Source organism: Scyliorhinus torazame, chromosome 14, assembly GCF_047496885.1.
Source record: "Scyliorhinus torazame isolate Kashiwa2021f chromosome 14, sScyTor2.1, whole genome shotgun sequence".
Taxonomy (NCBI): domain Eukaryota; kingdom Metazoa; phylum Chordata; class Chondrichthyes; order Carcharhiniformes; family Scyliorhinidae; genus Scyliorhinus; species Scyliorhinus torazame.
In genome coordinates this window covers 49241617-49265960 of record NC_092720.1, presented here as the reverse complement: position 1 = coordinate 49265960, position 24344 = coordinate 49241617, and the positions used below count along the sequence as shown (strand labels likewise).

General features: G+C 48.7%; 1 protein-coding gene across 8 annotated transcripts in view; it reads left to right on the top strand.

Moving 5' to 3' along the window:
- Positions 1-22872, top strand: part of LOC140389711 (uncharacterized) — a 201990-nt gene extending 179118 nt beyond the window's left edge. For all 8 annotated transcript variants that reach the window (XM_072474143.1, XM_072474145.1, XM_072474144.1 and 5 more), the window contains 3 exons: positions 11984-12109; positions 18935-19056; positions 22689-22872. In XM_072474143.1, coding sequence (XP_072330244.1) covers positions 11984-12109; positions 18935-19056; positions 22689-22712 — 272 coding nt within the window. In that variant the 3' untranslated portion in view covers positions 22713-22872. The remainder of the gene's footprint in view (positions 1-11983; positions 12110-18934; positions 19057-22688) is intronic.
- The last annotated feature ends 1472 nt before the right edge of the window (positions 22873-24344 follow it).

Here is a 24344-nt window from a genome sequence, read left to right as displayed (position 1 = left end):
TAGGCCTCCCGCCCTCCCATTTGGTCCCGCCTTTTAGGACCCCCACCTTTCACCCCACCAACCTTTATTAGGCCCCTTCATACTCACCCTTCACCCCCCCCACCCTTCATAGGCTGTGCCAGGGTGGCAGTGCTATAGTGCCAGTCTGGAAGTGCCAAGGTGCCCAGATACCAAGTGATAACCAGAAGGCCACCCTGCCGTGTCCCCAACCACCCAAATCTGCATCAATACACTTGGGAAAATGTTATATCTCTTTGCGGCAAGGTATGGAGGTCTCCACGCACTGGATTATTTTTGTACAACATGGTGAAAGGTTTATTTGTTGTTCATACAAACAAGGTGGTGGTCTGCTCAAAGGCCATTCAAACACTCTGCTGACGTCACTACACATCAGATTACACAGAGCCAGCAATCGCCTCCGGCACCCCCTTCAGAAACCTCATCAGCCACCCCCATCAGAGACTTCCACAAAACCCTCCCAACAGAGACTGTCATGATATCCACATTAACATATCATGGTGCAATCACACACACACATTGATGGACAGGTAGCTGGACCAACCAACACACACACAACATCGCAGCCAATCACCAGTGAGAGCACACACACTATAAAACAGGGAACACCACAGTTCCCGCTCATTCTACCAGGAGATAGCTCAGAGCACAGAGCTCACAGCGTGTCATTCAGACATAGATCATGTGCTGAGTGCCTCACTAAGATAGTGCTAGGGCTGGGTCCACAGGTTAGCTGGTGAAGTACGAACCACAGCCAGAAGTTAATAGTTATTATTGTACAGAATAATAAAACAGAGTTGTACCATCTACAACCGTGTTGGTTTGTTTGTGTATCGGAACACCCAACACGACATGATAACAGGTCTGGAAACTCGCCAGCGACTGTGAGACCTACCTGCACCTCTTCAGAAACCCGCCATCCTGCGCCATGGAAACCATCAGCCCGCTGCAGCCGCTCCGGATCGCTGGAAACCTTGGCGTCAACTGGAAGCTGTTTAAACAGCGCTTCCAACTCTTCCTAGAAGCCACAGACAGGGAGAATGTATCAGACACCAGGAAGATCGCCCTCCTCCTCTCCACGGTGGAGCAACACGCCATCCACATCAACAACTCCCTGGCATTCGCGGAAGACGAGGACAAGGCGAAGTACAAGACGGTCCTTCTAAAATTTGAGGAACACTTCAATGTGGAAGTTAATGAGAGCTTCGAGAGGTACCTCTTCCAGCAGCGCCTGCAGGGTAAGGATGAGCCTTTTCAATCTTATTTGACACACCTCCGTATCCTCGCGCAGTCCTGCGGCTATGGGACCACCTCCGACTCCATGATTCGGGATCAGATAGTTTTTGGGGTCATCTCGGACACCCTACGCCAGCAGCTCCTCAAAATAAAGCGCCTCACCCTAGCCACCGCCATTGAGACCTGCGTCCTCCATGAAAACGCGACCAGCCGGTACTCCCAATTCCAGGCGGCCGAATCGGCACGGCAGGGGTCCTACGAACCCGAGCGGGTCCAGTCGATCAAGTTCCACCTGGCCTGCGGCCCGGACGACGGCGGCCATTTCACGCGCTTTCCGAGGCCTCCCGCGCTTGTATGCGCCAAAAGAAGGGACGTTGACGCCGAGGGACGGGATGTGCAGGCGCGCTCTCCGCAGGACCGCACCGCGCATGCGCAGTGGCGCAACGAACGCCATGACGTCACGACGTGCGGCAATTGTGGATCTGCACACTTAAAGCGGCAATGTCCGGCAAAAGCGCGACAATGCCTCCGCTGTGGCAGGATGGGCCACTACGCTGCCTGCTGTCAAGCAGCTCAACCTGCCAACTCTCCGCAATTCCGCCAGCCTCGCAGGGACGTGCGGGCCATTCAGCGCCCATACACCGAGTCATACCCCGACGACGTGTAGACCGGTGATACCGACGACGGGGAACCCTTCCGCGTTGCGGTAATAAACAAGAACCGGATGTCTCTGAGTCGGACCCCCCAGCCGATGCCAGTGCACAGCATTAATCCGGGTGATGAATGGTGTGCCACCCTAATGGTCAACCGATCACCAATCACATTCCGCTTAGACACTGGTGCCTCCACCAATCTCATTGCATGGTCAGCCTTCCACACCTTGAAGGCGAAACCACCGATTCTGCCATCCCACTGTCAGCTGGTTGATTATACGGAAATGTTACCCCGGCCATGGGGTCCTGCCAGCTCGAGGTTGCACACAATTCATACACAGTCACACTGACTTTTGAGATAGTTGGATCCTCGAAGGACTCTCTGTTAGGCGCACAGGCGTGCAAGATCCTCCACCTCGTTCAGCGGGTACACACTTTGTCTCCAGAAGGCACGTCCGATTTCCCGGATGCAGACTTTAGGGCGCAGCTCCACTCGCTCCTCGCCCACAACCAGGAGGTTATCGAGGGCATGGGCACACTGCCCTACACTTACAGAATACGGCTCAAACCGGATGCCACCCATCATTCACGCACCTCGTAGAGTCCCAACACCACTTAAGGACCGTCTCAAGCAGCAGCTGCAGGACCTGCAGGACCAAGGAGTGCTTTCCCGGGTCACGGAGCCGACTCCATGGGTCAGTTCCATGGTGTGCGTAAAAAAGCCCTCCTGCGAGCTCTGGATCTACATCGACCCGAAAGACCTGAACAATAACATCATGAGGGAACACTACCCCAAACCCAAACGGGAAGAAATCACGAGCGAAATGGCCCGCGCTAAAATTTTCACCAAGCTTGATGCCTCGAAGGGTTCTTGGCAGATTCAACTGGATCGGTCCAGCAGGAAGCTGTGCACTTTCAACACTCCCTTTGGCAGATACTGCTACAGGCATCAATAGGAAGGCGTTTGGCATCATCTCGACATCCGAGGTGTTTCATCGCATCATGGAACAGATGATGGAGGGCATCGAAGGGGTACGAGTCTATGTTGACGACATCATCATCTGGTCCACCACACCACAGGAGCACATCAGTCGTCTCCAGCGTGTCTTTGCACGGATACGAGATCAGGGCCTGCGCCTCAACCGAGCCAAGTGCTGTTTTGGCCAAACTGAGCTAAAGTTTCTGGGGGACCACATATCCCGGTCAGGGGTACGGCCGGATGCCGACAAAGTGGCAGCTATCGCAGCCATGCCACAGCCAGCAGACAAGAAGGCAGTGTTACGCTTTCTTGGGATGGTCAACGTCCTGGGGAAGTTTATTCCCAACCTTGCCTCGCACACAATGGCTCTTCGCCACCTGGTCAAGAAGACGACGGAATTCCAATGGCTGCCCACACACCAGAAGTAGTGGGAGGAGCTCAAGATCAAGCTCACCACCGCCCCGGTATTGGCGTTCTTCGACACCACTCGGGACACAAAGATCTCGGCTGATGCCAGCCAGTCCGGCATTGGGGTGGTACTCCTGCAACAGGACGACACTGCATCATGGGCCCCGGTCGCCTATGCCTCGTGGGCCATGACCCCCACAGAACAACCCTATGCGCAGATTGAAAAGGAGTGCCTGGGTTTGTTGACCGGCATCGACAAATTCCACGATTATGTGTATGGTCTTCCGCAGTTCACTGTGGAGACCCACCATCACCCCCTGGATGGCATCATTCAGAAGGACCTCAACGATATGACCCCTCGCCTCCAGCACATTCTGCTCAAGCTCCGGAGGTACGACTTCCAACTTGTCTACACCCCGGGAAAGGACCTCATCATCGTGGCTGCCCTGTCCAGAGCAGTGAGCACACCGCCCGAATCGGAGGGGTTCGTTTGTCAGGTCGACGCACATGTAGCCTTCACATCGGCCAATCTGCCGGCTACTGATGCACGTCTGGCCCACATTCGCCGTGAGACTGCGGCTGACCCCCTTCTACAATGTGTGATGCGCTACATGACGGAAGGGTGGCTCAAGGGGCAGTGCCCACAATTCTACAATGTCCGGGACGACTTGGCCATCGTTGATGGTGTCCTAAAGTTGGACCGGATTGTGATCCCACACAGCATGCACTGGCTTGTCCTTGAATAACTGCACGAAGGCCATCTCGGAGTTGAAAAGTGCAGGCGGAGGGCCCGAGAAGCTGCATACTGGCCGGGCATCAGCGACGACATCGCCAACATGGTGCTCAACTGCCCCACCTGCCAAAGGTTTCAGCCGGCGCAACCCCCTGAGACACTTCAGCCCCATGAGTTGGTAACGTCCCCCTGGGCGAAGGTGGGTGTGGACCTCTTTCATGCGCTCGGCAGGGACTACGTCATCATAATTGACTATTTTTCCAATTATCCGGAGGTCATACGCCTGCACGACTTGACATCATCAGCTGTAATCAGAGCATGCAAAGAAACCTTCGCTCGCCATGGCATTCCGCTTACCGTCATGTCGGACAATGGGCCCTGTTTTGCGAGCCAAGAATGGTCTTCTTTTGCCGCTTCATACGACTTCACACACGTGACGTCCAGCCCTCTGCATCCCCAGTCCAATGGCAAGGCGGAAAAGGGCGTCCATATCGTGAAGCGGCTCCGCTGCAAGGCTGCTGATGCCGGATCTGACTTCTGTTTAGCCCTGCTGGCCCATCGCTCGGCCCCACTGTCCACGGGCCTCTCACCAGCCCAGCTGTTGATGGGTTGCGCCCTCAGGACCACTGTGCCGTCCATTCATGTTCCTAAACCCGACCATGCTCCAGTACTGCAAAGGATGCGGCAGCAGCGTGCTCAGCAGAAGGTGACACATGACGCTCGGGCAACTGATCTTCCTGCCCTGGCGCCTGGAGACAAAGTCCGCATACACCTATCGTAGGGTGGCTGGTCGGCAACCGCTGAGGTTCTCCGCCGCGTGGCTCCCCGGTCGTTCCTGGTTCACATGCCTGATTGCTCCATTTGACGGCGTAATCGGCGGGCCCTTCAGCTGCCTCCGCGCTCACTACATGATCATGCACTGGTGCCACGTCCTCCTGTTGTCCGTGATGTTGGCTTTGTTGAGCTTCCTGCCACTCTGCCTATTCCTCTCTCACCCGTGGCCAGGCCCATTCCTCAGCCGGTAGATCCTGACCCACCCTTAAGGCGGTCAACCCGAATTCGTCGCCCACCCAATAGACTGGACTTATGAGCCTGTTAGCACATTGGACTCACTGAATTGTTTTGCAATACCGTTAACGTGTTTCTTTCTTGTCGTTCCAGAAGTTCTCTTTCGATGTTTGCTGTTTGCACTTGTTTTGTTTGTGGTACAGCCTCGTTGCTCTGTTGCACCTGACACCTTCCTATGTATATAGTTTAGCCTCATGTACATGTTGTAAATATTGCACACACATACTCAGCCGCACTCAGTACACACCGATATTTATTACCATGTAGGCACATATTCTTGTGAAAAGGGGGGATGTCATGATATCCACATTAACATATCATGGTGCAATCACACACACACATTGATGGACAGGTAGTTGGACCAACCAACACACACACAACATCGCAGCCAATCACCAGTGAGAGCACACGCACTATAAAACAGGGAACACCACAGTTCCCGCTCATTCTACCAGGAGATAGCTCAGAGCACAGAGCTCACAGCGTGCCACTCAGACATAGACCATGTGCTGAGTGCCTCACTAAGATAGTGCTCGGGCTGGGTCCACAGGTTAGCTGGTGAAGTACGAACCACAGCCAGAAGTTAATAGTTATTATTGTACAGAATGTCACTAATGATAATTTTACAGAGTTGTTCTGCAAAGAGTTGTTCCATGCATCATTGGAAGACCATTGGAGATTCCATAGAGAATATGGAGGAAATTACATTTCCCGACCAGAGACATCGATCTAGTGGCCAGGATTCTCCAATAATGGGGCTATGTCCCCACGCCCACCAGAAAACAGGCGCGAATCACTCTGGACATTTTTCTAAAAAGTCCGGAGTGATTCTCCGACTTTAAGGTGCCAGCAGGGCCCCAGCGTGTGCTGCGCAGCTCCTGCTGCCGATACGGGGCACTGCACTTCCGGCCGCGGGTCCGCGCCTGCGTGCGGCGGCCGCCTGCAGCGCCGGCCCTGTGCAACATTGCGGACCCACACAGCGAGCCGGCGCGGTAGAAGGTAGGTCCCCCTCCCCAGATCACGCATGCCCGCCGATCGGTGGCCCCAGATCGCAGCCCGGCCATCGTGGAGACCCACCCCCAGCGCAGACTGATCGTTCCCCCCCCCCCCCACCCCGCCCCACCAGGATGGCCACCGCAGCCGAGACGCCGAGCTCCTGCCAGGTGTCACCATACGAGAACCATGCCGGCGGGAACTCGGCCGGTGAACCGTGGTGAATCTCTGCGGGGCCTCTTTCAACGGCCCCCGACCGGCGCTGCGTTGACCGCGCACGCGCGACTCCCGCCGATTCCCCGGTCGTCAGAGAATCGCATGAAGACATCACGGGTCCGACGCTCCATTCTCCGCCCACGTGACGAGCGTGATTTTGATGCGGAGGCTCGGAGAATCCCGGTCAGTACGTTTTGAGGATTCTTCATTCAACAGGATTTCCTAAAGCTCGCTCTGCGCATCCAAGATGCTGTCAGCAAGTCAGCTATGACCTATTCCACTGTCTTCATAGGGTGATGAAGTCTGAACATTGCTTTGTTCAGGTGGAGTGGGTCAATACAGACTCGGACTGTGCCGTCTTTTTTTTACTGCAGCCACCATTGCTGAAACCCATTCTGTGGCCTCGGCTATGGGGGCCATGACATCCAGTATTATTGTGCGGTCCAACTCATCAATTACTTTCTGCTTCATCATTAGTTGGGCCCTTCTTGGAGCACAGATTACAGGTTGTTGCTCTTTCTAGCTTTAGTCTATTTGCTCTGTATAGGTCACCTTTGCTCATGAGTCGCCAGGTATCTTTATGATACCGCCACGTGGTTCAAGTTTAGGTTATGATTAATAACACAGCACACCGCTTAGTAAGGATTAAAACAACGGTCATTTATTATATACAACAAGCAATATTAATACCCTAATACTACTTTCTATATAACAAACCTATCACTACTGGCCAATACTTAACTTAGGAAGAGCCCACCAGGTCAGGGAAACGAATGGCTTGTCCAATCAAATCTGGCCCGTGGGATTCAAAAGGCTGCTACAGGTCGGTGGCTCGGTGTCTCTACCGGATAGCGATCGTTGGATTCAAACTTACTGCTATCGGTGGCTGGTCTTCCGAAGGTCTCGAGCAGGTGAAGATGAGAGAGAGAGAGATCTGAACTTGGACCTTTACTTTTATAGGGCCCAGGGGCTTCCCACCTCCCGGGGCGGCCCTTGACCCTGAGTCCCAAGTGATTGGATTCTGTCCCCAGTCTCTGTGGTCGATGTGTCCAATGGTGAGGCGATTCCTCGATCGGGGGGTGGTCGCTCACCTGTCTTTGTTTCGGCCACTGCAGGCGCCGACAGGTCTGGCCCGGTATTCAATTGCTAATGTGTTGCAATTGTTCCCGGGGATAGTCGATTTAACTGTGGATGTCTGAGTAGATTAGGTGTAAACAGTCCTGAATGAAACTGCGGATACCTGGGTTGATGGGCTGTTGATAGCCCTGAGTATCGATCTGGGCTACGTTCCCAGAGCTGAATATGCAAACCTGTCTGCAGCTGCCTGCCTGTGTCTTCTTGGCTGCTTTTCCCAGCAGTCTTTTGGGTTAGCCATTTTAAACTGGGTTTTGGCCAGATTAATCGGAACGCAGCCATTTTACATGGCTACAAGGTGGGATTAGGTCATCTAGCTTCCTATGATATATTCCCGATAGCTTGCCAATGGTGTCTTCGTTGAATAGGTCTTTATATTCTATCATTTCCAGAGCTGGGTGATGCAGAGTGTGTACGTCTGGACCAAGGTGGATTAGCTCCAGTGTGGTGCTGTCACGCTGTGGACAATGACATGAAACTGAAAACTGCCCTGCGTGCAATGGAGAATGGCACAACTTCCCTGCGAATAGTTAGTCCACCATATGCCATGAGATCCATCTGAGTGTTGGGATCTGGTGCAGCAATCAATTTCTCACAACAGCCTGGGCAGCACATTTGCATCTGTGTCAATCTTTACTTTTAGTTTTGCCGTGCTGCAGGCACTGTTTGATGTGGTGAAGATCTCACTCTTCTCCGTAATGGTGTTGATACTCTCACAGTAAAGTGTCTTTGGAGGCACTACGCTGTCATGGTATTGGAATGATTGTGGTAGTGGACTCCAACATTAGATATATTGGAGGCGGGGTATCAGGTGTTGTGAGTGCGGGAGCTGTTGCGTTTTCATGGGCACCAGCTCTGCTCTTCTTTTACTCCATCCTTTCAGCCGTGCACATTTTCTTTTTCCCACACTTCCACCTATCCCCAATCCCCATAACCCAGTAACCCCACCCAACACTAAGGGCAATTTTGGACACTAAGGGCAATTTAGCATGGCCAATCCACCTAACCTGCACATCTTTGGACTGTGGGAGGAAACCGGAGCACCCGGAGGAAACCCACGCACACACGGGGAGAGCGTGCAGACTCCTCACAGACAGCGACCCAAGCCGGGAATCGAACCTGGGACCCTGGAGCTGTGAAGCAATTGTGCTAACCACTATGCTACCGTGTTGTCTTTTCTTGGTTTACATGGTTTATGCTATGTACCGAAAATAGTTGGTTGATGTGTTAGAATGTTTAAATCCTCGCTTGTTTGTGGCCCTGACGGTGTGCTGTGCATCGATGGACGATGACTGCCAACGAAGAAGCTGTTCAGGCTGAAGATCGCGGTTCTGAGGTGCAGGTTGTCAAGGCCCATTTCCAAGAGTTGCGGGATTTTTCCATGGAGGTAATGGAGCTGCATGAGGAGGATTTTGCATTCGAGAAATTAGACAGAGCACATTTAATTCTGTCTTCAGTGGAGGGAACACGTTGCGAATATTGTGCCGACTCAACCGGCCTATCTTTGCAATGACTTCTGTGATGCGCTGAACCTGTTTTGCATTGATACGTATGTTTTTTTTAACCTTCCTTCTTTTGTTTTGATGCGATGATTGGAAAAACTTGGAAACTTCAATACAAATCCATTCAAAAAGATATAATGGGGGCGATTTTCCAGCCCCGTTCGCCGCAGATGCCACTAACTCTCAAGAAACGGCCATAACGGGATTTGCGGTGGCGAGATCTCAGAATGAGATCTTTTCCATCCCGCACCAGCGATGTAATCAGGTTCACACCCTCGACCTAATTACCATCCATTTAATTATATTTTCAATATGTCTAAACGGCATAAAGCCTTACCTTCTGGGTTCACCGCGTATTCCTCCCTGCTGTTGGGAATTGTCGTGTTGGGTGCTCTGCTGCACAGACGAACCAACACGGTTGTGGAAGGTATAACTCAGTTTTATTACTAACAATATTAACATTTGTAAACTGGTTACTGTGGTTCGTTCATTACCCTCTAACCTGTGGACCCAGCCCTAACACTATCTTGGAGAGGCACTCAGCACATGGTGAATGTCTGAGTGGCTTGCTGTGAGCTCTGTGCCCTGAGCTGTCTCCTGCCTGAATCAATCGGAAGTGTGGTGCTCCCCGTTTTATAGTGTGTCTGCTCTTGCTTGTGATTGACTGTGATGTTGCGTGTGTATTGATTGGTCCGTTGATCTGTCCATCAGTGTGTATGTGTGTTTGCACATGATGTTTATCTGAATATCATGACAGGAATCACTACTGTTCTGTAGTGGTCAAGTTGACAACACTGGGGGTGGAGGCCCTGAACAGTCATGGGCATGGCACTGCCCCCTGGCAGCCTGGCACTGCCAGGGTGTACCGACTAAGGTGAAGATCAAGATCCAGAATACACCAGTGAAGCAATAGATAACCAGACAAAGCTTGAGAGGCCTGAAAGCTGTCTAAATAATGAAAGTGACTCAGAGCTGAAGAAGGCCCCTTGTCAAAATCACCTCTGTCACCATTTCAAACATCCAGTGGAAGAATTGTGAAAGGAACAGAGATATAGAGATGGGTGAAAGATAAAACAGACTGATCAAAACAGAGTGCAAAAACTATATAAGAGCCTTTGTTCTTTATACTCACAGTCTATAAGACCATAAGAAATAGAAACAGGAGTAGGCCGTTCGGCCCCTCGAGCCTGCTCAGCCTTTCAATAGGATCATGGTTGATCCAACATTCTTCATGTCCACTTTCCTGCCCTTCCTCGTGACCCTTGATTCCCTAACTGATCAGGAATCTGTGCATCTCAGCCTTAAATATACACATGGACTCTGTCCTCACAGCTCCCTGTGGCAAGGAATTCCCAAAACTCACAACCCTCCGAGAAAAGAAATGCTTCCTTATCTCAGCCTTAAATTGGCACCCCTTTACTCTGAGACTATGACCTCTGATCCCAGACTCTCCCATGGGAAAGAACATCCTTTCTGCATTTACCCTGTCAAACCCCTTAAAAATCCAATGTTTCAAGAGATCACCTCTCATTCTTCTAAATTCCAATGTTCCAACGGAAACGAGTCTGAAGTGTTTCTGACTTTTGAAAAAAGGGGAAATATGAGAGTGATTGTCATAGTGGACTCCAGTGTACATTCAGCTCTTCATGTGGCCACCTAGCCTGGCGGCCAGGTTAGAAAGTACATATAATTAAAAGTTGAAACCAGGCTGCAGGCCTGAAAATGTTCTGCTCTTATTAATATTAATTAGCATTAATGATATTGGTCATCCTGCAACATAAAAACAAGACACACACCGTGGTTACTTTAATTGAACTCCAATTCATTTACCCTGTTCGTGCTCAGCAACCTGGCGAACAGATTGGCTGCAATGTGGCTTGGGCATGCTGCAATGGCTTGGATCTACAGCAGTTCACAAAATGGTTCCATTTGCCACACTTGTTACAGCATTCACCAAACATCAGACATGTAGTTCTATCCTGTGAGTGATGGCTGCCCCAGTTGCAGCAGGGCATGCCCTTTACCATGAAAGCTCCTGTTTCCCGCCTTAACTCTGCTGCTTCAGCATACAGATGTTGATGGCAGATTCAATCTTTACCCTTTCTCAGGAAGAAGCTGCTTGTGGACAACATCACTATGTGATCTCTCACCAACCTGTGAGTGAGACTGCCAACACACATTTCTTTGCTAGGATTTATAAAGAGATAGCTTATGACTGATTGGATTCATCAAACTTTTGGTTGATAGTATTGAATATGTATCTATCCCAAAAACTGTTCTTTACTGGCATGCATGTATGCTCAGAATGTTTCAGCAATATCTTTGGACCCTTCAACTCTTACTCCATTTGGAAGACAAAGGACTCAAATTTCTCAACTGCCTCAGGATCTGCTAAATTTAGGAGATTGTACACTTGTGCCTTCTTTAATTTGCCTGATAGGACGCACCGCAGTAGATGCGTCACTCTTTTTGAATTTCATCCAGTTATCTGCGACATTTTTGTCAAACACGAACAGGTCGACGTGGTGAAGTCCCTGTGCCATTCTACCAATCGCTGGCTTCATCGACAGCAACTGAGCAGCTCCTACATGCTGTGTGTCTGCTCATGCTAGGAGAACATCTACGCTCCAAAAACATGACCCCTTTGTAAACGCTTCATCCCAATGTCCATGTGACCACCGGGTCTGTAATAATGACTTAATTACAATGTGCACAGAGGTGCAGATGCAATTTATTTGCAGAATAAGATATATATCAGATAAATCAATACACTACTGAAAATTGCTAATAAGTTTCACACTACCTGCACATTGTAGTTTGATGAGGGCAGGACAGGAAATCACAGCAAATAGTATCAATACATTTATTAAGCTGACATAATGTCACTTACATTTTCAGAAAAAGAACAATCATGATATTGTTGTTCAATGTAAAGAGATTTATCTTTATGTGCTGCATTATAATGTTTTGTGATGTAAATTGTCAATATTTGATCTAATGTCAATCAAACTGAGTGAGGAACAACTGGACTTTTTTTTTGCAGATATCGATGAATGTGCAACCAACACAGCGAACTGTCAACAAATCTGCACCAATACAATTGGAAGCTTCAATTGCAGTTGCAATCCAGGATTTAGCACCAATGTGACAAACACTTCTCTTTGTGATGGTAGGAAGCCTTTAAACATGCAGCCTCTTTGCAATTTAGGAATTACACTCTGTCTGACAGCTATCACTGACCTGCAAAGGATATTAGCAAAATCTTTTGTGTTACTGAATAATTGAACAATCTGCGGTTTACTACAACATTCTGTACCAGTGTTGTGACTGCAGAAGTTATCAATTATCAATTGTAGCATGGTAAACCACTGTTGTACTTATATTAGAGGATGTACGGTAGAACCTGCACTACAGGTTCGTCGGTGTCCCCTGCCTGCTGGCTCCGCCCAGGAGACTGGGTATAAATATGCGTGTCCTCCAGCTCGCAGCCATTTCGCCAGCTGCTGTGGGAGGCCACACATCTGATACCAATAAAGCCTCAGTTTGGATTCAAGTTTCGTCTTTAAGTCAACTTGATCGTGCCTCATGTCGTAAATTCATTAGTTACTCTGTACCACAAAGTAGATTTTACACTTTCTGTTCATAGGTTATCTCCTGTGCACTTCCTGACATCCCATCAATCAATGCCCCTGTCATTTAATATAAATGGGGTGGGGGCAGGGGAGGGGAAACCTCTACTTTGTGAAGGCAGAATAGGAAAGTCATGGGCTGGGATTTTGCACCAACATTAGTGGGCGGGTTTGGCTTTGTGAGTGGAAAATATCACAAGGCCAAAATTGTGATTTACGTTGGCATGAAAACTTGTCATAATTACCCCCTCCCCCCATCAGTAATGGCCTGTATTTCCCACTGGTCAATGTCGGGAATCTCATTATAATACATTTGCATCTCATTATCAGGCCTATATGGTGGAATCAAATTATCCATCCACAGCGGTACAAAGTCAGAACGATATGTTTCATGGCTGGTTGAAAAAGGTATGCACTTGGCAAACATCCTTCCAGGCTCTGACTGGAGTTTTAAAAAATAAATTTAGAATATCCAATTCATTTTTTTTCCAATTAAGGGATAATTTAATGTGGACAATTCACCTTCACTGCACAGCTTTGGGATTGAACCCAGGTCCTCGGCACCATGAGGTTGCAGTGATAACCACTCTGCCACCATGCCGTCTGCGGCTCTGGCTGCAGTTGAGCAGCCTTTGACACAGCGAGTTTGGGGTAACACTAGTAGGGTATCGGGACGCTAGTTGGGGGAAACTAAGGAGTTGTTAACTGCAGGTTACAGGGCCTAGTAAAGGAAGGTCAGGGAGTTTACTGTAGGTTACAGCGGTCTCATCAAATGAGGCCTGCGGGAAGACTCCAGGGTTCTGAGGGCCAAGTTGGAGGGTACTGGGGCATTGGGGACCTAGTCGGGGGAGACCAGGGAAGTGATTGCAGGGTACCTGGGAAATCAAGGGGAAGACTTCAGGATACGCAGGGCCTAGTCAGGAAAGACATGGTACCGGTGGGGGGGTAGACTCCAGGGTACCAGGGGCCTTGTTGGCGGAGACCGGGAGAAGACTCCAGGATCAGTGAAGACACGATGGGTCAAATAGTCTCCTTCTGCACTGTGGAAATTCTATTCTAATTCTATGGTACCAGGGGCCTAGTCGAGGCAGACCTGGGAAAGACTGAGTGGGGGCTTGTTCCGGAACGGAGAGGTGTTCACTCAAAAATAGATGTTGACTCAGGGGAGAGCATGGTTTGACTCGGGGGAGACCAGGGAAATTAGTTCAGGAGAGACCGGAGGGGTTGACTCGAGAAAGGTAAGCGAGCTTATCTGGGGGAGATCGGGGGGTAAGACTGTCTAGTGCGAAAATCACCGTTCCTAAGGATGCCTTCTGCTCCTGGGCCACAGGCTTTTTGGAAAGGCCTCACAGAGGGAAGTGAAGCCCAGGGAAGTGAGGTGAGCGGCTGGGCAATCCTTACAGATAGACAGTTCTACTCAAATCCTGGGGTGGGCGATTCTGGAGGCAGGATATTGACAAAGGCAAAGCGAACGGAAAGACATGTCAGTGATCATTACTCCTTTGCAGCTGAGACTGTTGAGCTGTAACTGACATGTCATTCCATTGGACCTGTCCTGGTCAATACTCCGCCTCCAGATTCCCTATGCCCCCCACCCTCACACAGATTTGAGTGGATCCATCAGTCCATAATGACTACCCACCCACCTACCACACTGTCCCAAGCTTTCCTTCTCCTTGTGAGGCCCTTCTAAGAAGCCTGTAACCCAACAGCAGTAGCAGCCTCAGTAATGGTGTTTTCAGCCTGCCTCCTGATGGCATGAAGTCTGCATCCCGGTACCCATCAACCCGGCCCCCAGTAGCCAGGAGTATGACTCCCAATAACCTAGAGTCTGCACTCTGATACCCTGGAGCTTTCCCCCTGGTTCCCTTGAGTCAGACACCAAGAGAGACCCTTTTAGTTTTACCCTGGCTGCTTACCCCCCAATCAAAGGTTGGTTACGCCCCTTCCCAGGTCAAAGGAGAGTTAGCCCACTGACAAAGGCTGCTCACTCCGAATCATTCCCCAGTACCTCCCAGTCCAGGCTTTTCATCGCTGAGTCAAAGCTACTCACCCACGTATCATACCCTGGTACCCCTAATTTACCCGTTCTTGCATCGCACCACCATGGATGGATTTTTTGACAGGACGGTATGATTCTGTCATCATGGACCTGATAATGAGATTCAAAAGTATTCAAATGAAGTTCCTGAAGTTGCATGGCAGGAAACACAGCCTGCAACTGATGGGGGGGATTCATCAGACGGCGTGGATTGAACCACCTACCTTACCGGCGGGGGCAGACGGCGCGGGCGAGCTCCGGGGTCCTGGGGGGGGGGCGCGGGGTGATCTGGCCCCGGGGGGTGCCCCCAAGGCGGCCTGGCCCGCGATCAGGGCCCACCGATCGGCAGGCGGGCCTGTGCCGTGGGAGAACTCATTTTCTTCCGCCTTCGCCATGGTCTCCACTATGGCAGAGGCGGAAGAGGCCCCCTCCACTGCGCATGCGCGGGGATGCCGTGAGCGTCCGCTGACGCTCCCGCGCATGCGTCGCCCGGCGAAGTCCTTTCGGCGCCGGCTGGCGTGGCGCCAAAGGCCTTTCCCGCCAGCCGGTGGGGCGGAAATCACTCCGGTGCGGGCCTAGCCCCTCAAGGTGAGGGCTTTTCTCCGCACCTTTGGGGCGGCGCGACGCCGGAGTGGTTCCCGCCACTCCATTACGCCGGATTCCCCCGCCCCGCCGGGTAGGGGAGAATCCCGGCCCTTGTCTCTATGTGAGATGAATGAAAGTTTCTATAGTCTCCGAGGACCATAGACTGCACTCATTGGTACATAGGTATCAGGAGCAGAAGTAGGCAATTCGGCCCTTCGAGCCTGCTCTGCCATTCAATCAGATCATGGCTGATCACTTCCTGGTCTCAAATCTATCTCCCTACCTGTTCCCCATATCCCCTTAACCCATTTTTAAAATCAGAAATATATTTATCTCCTTCTTGAACCACTTAATGACTCATTCCAATGCCCTATCGGGCAGCGAGTTCCACAAATTCACCACTCCCTGCAAGAAGTAGTTCCTCTTCATCTCAGTTCTAAATCTACTGCCTCTCAACCTATATCTGTGACCTCTCATTCTAGATTGCCCTACAAGGGGGACCATTTGGTCTATGTTTATTTTATCAATCCCTTTGAGAATCTTTTATACCTCAATCAGATCTACTCTCACCCTTCTAACCTCCAGCAAGTGTAAGCCCAAACTGTTCAATCTCTCCTCATATGCCAACCTTTTCATCCCCGGAATCAATCTCGTGAACCTCCTCTGAACTGTCTCCAATGCCACCACATCCTTCCTCAAATATGGAAACCAAACTGTAAACAGTAGTCCAGATATGGTCTCACCAACACCTGAGATAATTGCAACACTTCCCTACTTTTATATTCCAGTTCTTTAGCAATAAACACAAAAATTCCATTTGCTTTTTTTTTAATACATGCTGTACCTGAAAACTGACTTTCTGCGATTCATGAACAAAGATACTCAGATCCCTCTGGCCAGACGTATTTTGAATCTACTTTCTATTTTGACAATAATTTGTCTTTCTATTTTTTCAGCCAAAATGGATACCCCCACACTTACCCACATTAAACTCCATCTGTCAAATTTTGGCCCCAACTCATTGCATATCTATATCCGTCTGTAAAATCTTTATCTCCTCTTGAATGCCTGCTTTCCCCCTATTTTAATGTCATCCGCAAATTTTGCTATGTTACATGCTGTACCTGCATGCAGATTATTTGTATAAATTGTAAACAGTTGAGATCCGAGGACTGACCCTTGCGGCACCCCGCTAGTTACAGTTTGCCAGCCAGAAATGGACCGATTTACCCCCACCCTCTGTTTTCTGTCAGTCAGCCAATCCTCAATCCAATTTAGTACTCTACCCCCAATCCCCTGCGATCTCATCTTCTGGCTTAGTCTTTTATGCGGGCATCTTGTCAAACGCCTTCTGGAAGTCTAGATATACCACATCTACAGGCTCCCCATTATCAACCTTGCTGGTTACATCCTCAAAGAACTCAAGCAAGTTTGTCAAGCATGACTTACCCTTCATAAAACCATGCTGACAATGGTGGATTGAGCTTTGTCTTCCCAAATGTTCAGTCATCTCCTCCTTAATGATTGATTCCAGCAACATACTGCGCTGTAATGTTCTATGTTCTCTGTTCTATCTCACCCCAGATGCCAAGCTAACCGGGCAATACTTTCCTCCTTTTTGCTTCTCTCCCTTTTTGAATAAGGGCGTCACATTAGCGTGTTTCCAATCCATCGGGACCTTTCCATAATCCAGGGAATTTTGAAATGTCATAACCAATTCATCGGTTATCTCTGCTGCCACCTCTGTTGATACCTTAGGGTGCAGGCCATCAGGTCCCAGAGACTTATCCATTTTAAATGCTATTAGCTTATTCAATGTCTTCTCCACAGAACATAAAACATACAGTGCAGAAGGAAGCCTTTCGGCCGATCGAGTCTGCACCGACCCACTTCCACCCTATCCTCGTAACCCAATAACCCTCCTAACCTTTTTGGACACTAAGGGCAATTTATCATGGCCAATCCACCTAACCTGCACGTCTTTGAACTGTGGGAGGAAACCGGAGCACCCGGAGGAAACCCACGCACACACGGGGAGGATGTGCAGACTCCGCACAGACATTGACCCAGCGGGGAATTGAACCTGGGACCCTGGCGCTGTGAAGCTACAGTGCTATCCACTTGTGCTGCCCCATAGTGATGGTTATTGCACCAAGTTCCTCTGCATTAACTTCAGTTTTTGGACATTTTTTATTATCCTCTACCATGAAGACAGAGACAAAATATTGGTTCCATCATCTCTGTGTTCCTCATTATTTCTCAACAGTATCGTCCTCTAATGGGCCAACATTTACTTTAACAATTCTCTTCCTCCTATATACTTATAGAAGCTTTTGGTATCAGTGTTTATTTTTTCTGCTAGTTTCCTGTCGTAGTTCATCTTAACTCTTCTGATTTTATTTTTAGTAGCCTTTTGCTGAACCTTAAAGTTCTCCCAATCCTCCAGCTTACCACTAGCTTTTGCAATGTGATGTGCCCTAGTTTTTGCCTTTATGTCCTCTTTGACTTCCATTTTTAGCCATTGAATGTTTTTTATCCCTTTTAGAATTCTCCTCTCAGGAATATACTTTAATTGAGAGGTATTTAATATCTCCCTGAACATTGTTCCTTCACTGTCCTACCCTCAATTATTTGTGCCCAGTCTACTTGGGCCAACTCTTTCCTCAGGCCTGTATAATTACCTCTGCCCAAGTCTAAAACTCTAGTATGGTACTCTGTCTTCTCCTTTTGAGAGAGAACTGACTGAGGATCAGCACACCGAGGGCAGCACGGTGGCGTGAGTTCCCATGTTCAATCCTGGCTCTGGGTCACTGTCCGTGTGGAGTTTGTAAATTCTCCCCGTGTTTGCATGGGTTTCGCCCCCACAACCCAAAGATGTGCAGTGTAGGTGGATTGGTCACGCTCAATTGCCCCTTAATTGGAAAAAATTAATTAGGTTATCTAAATTTATTAAAAAAGGGACCACCACACACACCTCAGACGAGGGGCAAGGTTGATAACCTCAGTCAGTACAGGGAATCGCGCCGCGCCGGTTGGCGGGCCCCCCCGCGCGATTCTCCAGCCCGGATGGGCCGAAGTCCCGCCGCTAAAATGCCTGTCCCGCCGGCGTAAATTAAACCACCTACCTTACCGGCAGGACAAGGCGGCGGGGGCGGGCTCCTGGGTCCTTGGGGGGGCGGCGCGGGGCGATCTGGCCCCGGGGGTGCCCCCACGGTGGCCTGGCCCGCGATCGGGGCCCACCGGTCCGCGGGCGGGCCTGTGCCGTGGGGGCACTCCTTCCCTTCCGCCTCCGCCACGGTCTCCACCATGGCGGAGGCAGAAGAGACTCCCTCCACTGCGCATGTGTGGGAAGCTGTCAGCGGCCGCTGACGCTCCCGCGCATGCGCCGCCCGGAGATGTCATTTCCGCGGCAGCTGGCGGGGCACCAAAGGCCTTTTCCGCAAGCTGGCGGGGCGGAAATTCGTCCGGCGCCAGCCTAGCCCCTCAATGTTGGGGCTCGGCCCCCAAAAATGCGGAGCATTCCGCACCTTTGGGATGGCGCGATGCCCGTCTGATTTGCGCCGTTTTGGGCGCCAGTCGGCGGACATCGCGCCGTTTACGGAGAATTTCGCCTTAGTTGTCCAGCCAACTGTGCTAACTGACCCCCTATCTATATCATAGTCAAAGAACTGAAACATTTAAGGAACATCCTGGCAACAGCTTGCTTCAATCACTAATTATTTTTTCACATTATGCGCAGCACAAAGCAAAGTTATTCTAAGATTTACTGTCACAAGTGAGGATCTGAATTTTGCTGATCAACAAATAAGAGAGAAAGTTCTTCAAAGACTTCACATTCTGACTACGAACTACACCCAACAGGTATGTTGTGGAAAATAACCATGAAATGTATACATTCTGTGCGACCAACTGACTCTTTCACAACTGAACGACTGAGTGACTTTGAAATTTGTTTTTAATTTCATGTTATTTTGTGAACGGTTTTCTGCCTAAACTGTGAATTCCTGAGAACAATTGGGATCAACCACAATATATGAGGAGAATATTTTCATTATAACAACATAGTTTTGAGTTAGAAAAAGGTAATTATTAGGATGTAGAAAATGTCCTTTGTTGCTTCACAAATATTTAAGTAATTATTATTGGGATACAGAAGCAGCAAATAAGAATTTCTTTAATACTCTTTGAATATTCTTAGGGCAGAATTAGGTTGATTCTTGATAAGAAGGGGAGTGAAAAGTTATTGAGTGTAGGTGGAAATGTGGAGCTAAGGCTACAATCAGATCAACCATGATCCTCTTCAATGGCAGAGCAGGTTCAAGAGGCCGAGGGGCCGACTTTGCTCCTAATTCGTAAGTTCATATATAAAACCTATTGTGCCTAAATTAATCGTTATTAGCCTAAAACTGTACTGGAAGCGTGTACCTCCCAAATGCAGGAAAACCTTTCACCAATAATAATTTGTGGGTTTTTTTTCATTTACCAGATCCTGCCTTTCTGAAGAAGGTTATTAAGATAATGTTATTTGCCATATATTTTTGGTAAACTATAGAATAACACAATCCCAACTAGAAAATTATATTTCAATTATTAATCTTATGAGTAGTTACACATGCATGTTCTTAAGTAAAACACCGCTAGACTCAGTGTAAACTAGACTCAGTGTTTCTTGTACAAATGTTATGACATTGGTCGGAATTTTCCTGTCTCCCCCCCATGGCGGGTTTTCCGGTAGCGGAGGCAGGTCACATTTGGACAGCAGTTTCCCCTGTGGCACAGCCAGTGAGCCATGCAAAATGCCATTGCCTTCAGCAGGAGTGGAAGATCCCACCACCAGCGTGTAGCAAGCTGCCTCCACTCCTGCAAAATCCACTGCGTGAGGCCGGGGTTTCTTCTGAACCGAAGAATTATAGGGAGAGACATTCAGCTGAGAAAATGCACTTTGTGGGTGGAAATCTTTGCACCGGGAGTGGGTGCTCAGATGGCCTGGTGGCAGCGGATGTCCATCATCAACCTGCCATGGATGGTATTTGACCAACAGCAAGGGATGTGCCAGGCAGCTTGCCCCTCCTCGGGCCAATTGAAACCTTTGAAATCTTTGGGTGCAAAGATTTCCACCCACAAAGTGCATTTTCTCAGCTGAATATCTCTCCCTATAATTCTTCGGTTCAGAAGAAACCCCGGCCTCACGCAGTGGCTTTTCCAGGAGTGGAGGCAGCTTGCTATATGCTGGTGATGGGATCTTCCACTCCTGCTGAAGGCAATGGCATTTTGCATGGCTCACTGGCTGTGCCACAGGGAAAACTGCTGTCCAAATGTGACCTGCCTCCTCTACCGGAAAACCCGCCATGGGGGGGACAGGAAAATTCCGACCAAGTCATAAAAATTGTACAAGAAACACTGAGTCTAGTTTACACTGAGTCTAGCGGTGTTTTACTTAAGAACATGCATGTGTAACTATTCACAAGATTAATAATTGAAATATAATTTTCTAGTTGGAATTGTGTTATTCTATAGTGGCCAATAAATGGCTACTTAAGGACTTTTTTCCTCAACCACTGACATTTTACAAGAGATAGGGTGTGCCCATATCACATGGCACCTGACAAATATGTTGCTAACGTAGGGGTGGGAGGCACCTCGTGTTCAGGCACCCTAAATAGAGGAAAACCCATGAGGTACTATCCTCACTATCTGGTTCCCAAGCACTGCATTTATAAGCCTGGCCCCCTAACCTCTTGTTTGCCTTGCAAGCCTGATGCTGGTGAAACGCCTGATGCTGGTGTAACCCCTGATGTACCCCAGTATCTGGCTCCATGACTTCTTAGTCTTGGGGGACTGCATGCAGTCCTAGAAGTGACCAGCACTCCTAATGCTGCTGAAACTAACATGCTGTCAGCCATTTGATTGGTCAGCAACTCTCAGAGGCGAGGCTTCCTCCTAGTTGGGGCGGAAATTCCATCCAAGCTTATTAACAGACCGATAAACATTAAATCTGCTTTAGGTGATCTGGTTGAGTGGAAGCCGGCTCACCTCCAAGGTAGGGGTGCGAGGCCACTGACTCCATGTAAACTCCAGCCCTATGTATCAATCTGAATAACGTTGAGTGATCTTGATTATTGTTTCTTTTTATAGTTTAATCTAATACTAATTTTATACTACCAGAGACCTGAAAAATAGTTGCGTTGAAATTAGGATGCTGAGCTAATTCCATCATTTCCTTCACCCCTCCTAAACCACCCATACAATGTCATCCTCTCTCTACTGCTCCCCCTCCAGCCCCATCACATCCTATTCCATCCCTACCATGCCACCTCTCTCATGCCATTCCTTCTCTTCATGCCATTCGCACCCATTCCATTTAATCACTGGCATTACCCATACCATGCCATCTTACCACATTTCTCTGACCCTGTGGTCAAATTAGTGTGCTTAAACAATTTCATCATTTAATCCCTCCCCCCCCCCCAACCCTCCCTTGCATGATATCCCCAACCCACCGCAGTTCCTTCTTGATGCTGACATTCCCGCCCTCTGAAACCCCGAGGAAGCAGCAGTTCCTCAGCCGACATTTCAAAAATTATCTCATTAATATTCAATATGTTTGGTTATGCCCAAACTAAACATACGCATAATATGCTGTTTTTATTCATGCAAAGTAAATCAGGAGTCCAATCCCACATGGGATTTCATCCAACCCTCCACCCTGCCCTGCGCCCAACCTGGAGGTTTCACACACATAATTACCATCAATCAGGCACCTATGTGAACCCACCCTCCCACGGGTCATGGTACTCCTGATGGCGTAGTATTGCAGAGTTCCTTTTCAACTGAATAATAGATGGTTTACTGTTTGGTCACTTTGGAAAAACACTCAGATCTTTTGTGTTTCCAAGCTATTCACACCACTTGCCAGGTTTTATAAGTCAATTGTCAGTACAACAGTCAGTAATGCACATGGGCATTGTTACATCCAGTCTCTGTCAGCTGATGACATCGTCGATTAGATGCCAATGAGGAAAATGGAAATGCGTCTTGTTGTGATTAGGGAGTTGGAAAACTGTATTGGTGATTAAGAGCTCATGCTCAGCACATAACTTCAGCAAGAGGAGACCATTGCTGTTACAACTGCCAATCCTGATTTTTTGAAGGACTCCTTCCCATATCTGGTGATCTGCGCCAACTCTCACATTGAGGTCACCATGAATATCTAATTAAACAATTGCCATCCTGAAAGTGTAGGAGGTCCCACCAGCCAAATAAACCCATCGACCAACCAGACTAAGTATGGGCAGACAAAATCAACAAATTATTATTATAGATGGGACTCCTTTCCTTTGACTTCTACTACCTATATTCTTCGTACGATTACCGACAATTATACGACCTATAATTGCTGATTGATCAATATGAATGGAAATTTCAGATAAATTGACATTTCCACTAGTAAGGTCGACATTGTACTAATGGTGTTATATCTAATTTCTTTTCAGCAAATTCTGAATGACAGCGCGTGATCTCAAAGTGGAAAAAGAATATTTGATTGCTGTGCCATTTATTTCAATATTACTTTGAAATTGGACTCACTCTTCATGACCTCTACGGCCCGACTTTAACTGTATAACTGTATAAATGGAAATTTTATCAAAACAGATAAAGAGAAATGAATTAATATGACTTTAAGTTTCTGTTGCGTAATCTCATTGGTTTCAATGAAAACAAGTGGCCGATCTATAATCACAGTTTTACGTCCAGGAAATAAGTTGAAAATCTGCCTCCAGATATTCCTGAATGAATGTTTAAAGCAGCCATTCAAACTTTTTCATATTAGTTTAATTAATTTAACAATACACTGAAACAAAATTCCACTACCTAACAACAGATAGAACCTGAGTGATGAGAAATACTAATATTGAATGCACAACTCTGTACACAAGTCATTGAAGGTTACAGGACAGGTTCCGAGAGTAGTTAATAAAGCAGAACGTATCCTAGGCTTTATTAAGAGAGACATGAAGTTCAAGAGCAAGGAGGTTATGCTGAACTTGTATCGGACATTGGTTCAGCCTCAGCTAGCGCTTTGCACCCAGTTCTCGGCACCATACTTCAGGAAAGATGTGAAGGCATTAGAGAGAGTGCAGAAAAGATTCACAAGAATGGCTCCAGTGATGAGGAATTTCAGTTGTGCAGAGTAGATTGGAGAAGGTAGGGCTGTTTTCCTTGGAGAATCGAAGGCTGAGAGGAGATTTGATCGAGGCTTTCAAAATCATGAGGGGGTCTGGGCAAAGCAGATAGGGAGAAACTGTTCCCATTCATTTAAAAAATATATATATATTGATTCAAATTTTTCAACAGATTTTCAACAACCGCCCCCCCCCGCCCAACTAGAAAAAAGAAACAAGAACACAACAAGCAGAAATTATACATTGGATTTCCCCCATATACAATAACCCCCCATATAAAAGTAAAAAACACAAATAGGGAAACCCCCCACCTTAACCCAAATGCCACCCCAAAAGAAACCCCCCCCCCTCCTCCCCCCCCCCCCCCCCCCCCCCCCGCCCCTGGGCTGCTGCTGCTGACCTCCTCCTAACACTCCGCGAGATAGTCTAGGAACGGTTGCCACCACCTGAGGAACCCCTGCACAGACCCTCGCAAGGCAAACTCTATCCTCTCCAGCTGGATGAACCCTGCCATGTCATTGATCCAAGCTTGCACACTAGGGGGCTTTGCATCCTTCCATAGTAGCAAAATCCTCCGCCGGGCTGCCAGGGACGCAAAGGCCAGAATACCGGCCTCTTTCGCCTCCTGCACTCCCGGCTCATCCGATACCCCAAATAATGCTAATCCCCAGCTCGGCTTGACCCGGGCGTTCACCACCTTGGACATAGTCCTCGCAAAACCCCTCCAAAACCCATCCAGCGCCGGGCACGACCAGAACATATGGACGTGATTTGCTGGGCTCCCCGAGCACCTCCCACATCTGTCCTCCACCCCAAAGAACCTACTCAACCTCGCCCCTATCATATGTGCTCTGTGGGTAACTTTAAACTGTATTAGGCTGAGCCTGGCGCAAGAGGAGGAAGAATTAACCCTACACAGGGCATCAGCCCACAGACCCTCATCTATCTCCTCCCCAAGCTCCTCCT